Genomic DNA, 2,717 nt, shown 5'->3' with positions numbered 1-2,717 from the left:
AGAGAAAGTGAGAGAGAGAGAGAGAGAGAGAGAGAGAGAGAGAGAGAGAGAGAGAGAAAGAGAGAGAGAGAGAGAATTCACATAGATTTTGCATATTGTATATTACTTTATATTATAGGCCTATATATATGTGTTATATTGTATACTACTCGCATGTAGTACATCCTATATTGACAAATTCAAGGAAATGGGCTACTACTAATAAACTGTGCATTAGTGGGTTAACACAAGTAGATAATACATCGTACCTGTTTCCCACCTTCAGTAGTCACAGTGTTGTTTTTCGGGTTGAACTCAACGACCTTGTCCTTGACCCAGGTCGCACGCTTCGGGAGAACGGCCGCCATAGGTCGAACCGACTTGTTGTAGTTCACGATGCCAGCACCGACTAATGTCCATAATGGCTGATAATAATGCTCCTGCAATCACAACAGAGCAAGTTATAACGAGACGAAAAGGAAGCGGAGTAAACTTTGTTTATCATTTTACTATTTATTATTCCCTTATGCAGCTGCCCGTAGAATTTTTACGGGCAATATATTATTAAAGCTTATTAAATGTAACCAAAAATAAGTGTAAAGTCATCCGTGAATACTTCGTTTTAAACCCACTGCTGCTTTCCTATGCACGTTGACTGAGAGGTGTGCTCCCCCCTCATCATTTATATTCAAACACGTGTTTGTGTATATCTATGAGTTTACCAAGAACGTGAGTGCACCACTACGTGGACGTTAGACTGACTACAAGGACAAAGACTAAGGAAACGGGCAAGGACAAGGACAAGACTACAATGACGTTGCAGGCACCACTAATACTATATTACATTATAATTTTTTCTAGCTGGTGCGCATCATGTGCTAGCTGTTGTATGAGGGCGATGGGGCCATTTGTTGCTCTAAGTCGAGCATGGGTGCGAACAGTCTCGTAGCCGTGTTCATAATATCAGAAGTAGATAATAGGGAAATTTAAATAATAAATAATATAAATAATAATATTTAAATAATAATTCCCTATTATCTACTTCTGATAATATAAACTAAGCCGGGCACGTCAAAACCTGTTCGGAAACACATTACTATTGCTGGTCTCCAAGGGGTTACACCGATTGCTCAATTAATAGACAGGCAGCTAAACGTGAGAGGAAACGCCAACTCCAAAAGACTAAAGACTAAAACTAGATATACGCTGCAGGCATAAAAACGAAAACATTTGCTTCCGCGCCGGCCCTCGTCCACCTCCTCTACTTCATACGTCTATTGATCTACGCCAACGCATTCTCCTGCACCGTACCCCTTTCACCACGTCCAGCTTCTTGTCTTTCTCTTCGTGTTAATACAGACAGCAATAGATAATCTCCCGCCTTAATTACTGCATGGTCACTGGGGATGTGATTTCTTATGTGGGTTTCAGGTTTTCCTCACCGTCTGCCATTATCGATCAGCTAGCGGTGATATATCCAGGGGCGTGTACAGGGGGGGTGTCCAGGGGGTCCGGACCCCCTTACGATATCAGGGGCGTGTACAGGATTTGTACCAGGGGATGGTCTAGCCGTAACCCAAACTTGCGAGAAATTTTTTGAAATTAGACCCCCTTAGATGCGTTTTCTGCGCGAGCAGGGGGTGCTGAGAAGATACAGGTCTGGTACACTTGTGTATACACATATACGTACCTCGGGTACATATCTGTAGTACCTGATACGACAACGACCCCTTCAGCGACAGTTGAACATACCTGCACAGGGTGAACTCTTGTCCTGCTGCTCCCCACTCCCTCCACAGTGGTCACTGCCATGCCATGCACCGCGCAGACAGGGGTGAGGCACGTGTACACCGCCCAGTGACAGATCTTCTGCTCAGAGGGGTCAAACGAGGATAGCATGACAGTGCAGCTGCCACATCCTCCTGTCCCACAACCTTCCTTCGTACCACACAAGCCCACTGTATCCGATCTCAGTTAAGGCGATTCATGCATGTGCTGATTGAAAAGGAATCCAATTATACGTTGACTTAGGAGTTACGTTATTCTCTACTGCAAAGAACGAAATTATTCCTCTTCTGCGAGCGTAACAAATGAACAAAAACATATACAGGTTCACTGTAGACATTATGCAGCTAGCACTATGAGCAAGTAGACATCGTCTGAAATGTAGAAACCACCTTCTAGTTAAAAGTAGGTATAGTGTTTAGATTTTAATGCTTTGTGAGCACTATGCACCCTGTGACGAGGAAAAGACTGATAGCTGTTCACAATCGTTCTAACTTGGATACACTTGTCACGAAGGTAGTGGAGTAATGTTTCTTCCGGATCCACGGCTTCATCTTCAACCTTAAACGACAAATATCAAATGATAATCTTTAGTTAATATGACTACCATGCATCGACTGACGGAGCCGAGTGCTCAACCTTCTGAGCAGTGAGTTCCCAGCGCGTATATTTTGCAGCGCATCAACTGACCTATAGGTCCTAGATACAATAATCACGATGCAACCATAGACGCAACCCAACAAACAAAGTGAGAGGTGCACATCGATATCTATCTATATAATCAGGGGCGTGTGCAGGATTTGTACCAGGGGGGGGGGGTCTAACCCTAACCCAAAGTATATGTACCCTGTGTTTACATAAACGTACCTGCCCCTGAGATGGAGATCGAATGAAGACGGTCATGGAGGAGGAGTAGGGGCAGGAGGAGGAGGAGGAGGAGGAGGAGGGAGAAG

At 44.2% G+C, this 2,717-nt stretch overlaps 1 protein-coding gene across 3 annotated transcripts in view; it reads right to left on the bottom strand.

The window, feature by feature from the left end:
• LOC106810491 (sulfide:quinone oxidoreductase, mitochondrial-like) overlaps positions 1-2,717 on the bottom strand; it is a 12,917-nt gene that overhangs the window by 7,985 nt on the left and 2,215 nt on the right. For all 3 annotated transcript variants that reach the window (XM_014813869.1, XM_014813871.1, XM_014813870.1), the window contains one exon: positions 249-419. In XM_014813869.1, coding sequence (XP_014669355.1) covers positions 249-419 — 171 coding nt within the window. The remainder of the gene's footprint in view (positions 1-248; positions 420-2,717) is intronic.

The sequence above is a fragment of the Priapulus caudatus genome, unplaced genomic scaffold (genome assembly GCF_000485595.1).
Source record: "Priapulus caudatus unplaced genomic scaffold, Priapulus_caudatus-5.0.1 Scaffold445, whole genome shotgun sequence".
In the NCBI taxonomy this organism is placed as follows: Eukaryota; Metazoa; Priapulida; class Priapulimorpha; order Priapulimorphida; family Priapulidae; genus Priapulus; species Priapulus caudatus.
This window is presented reverse-complemented; position numbering and strand designations above follow the sequence as displayed.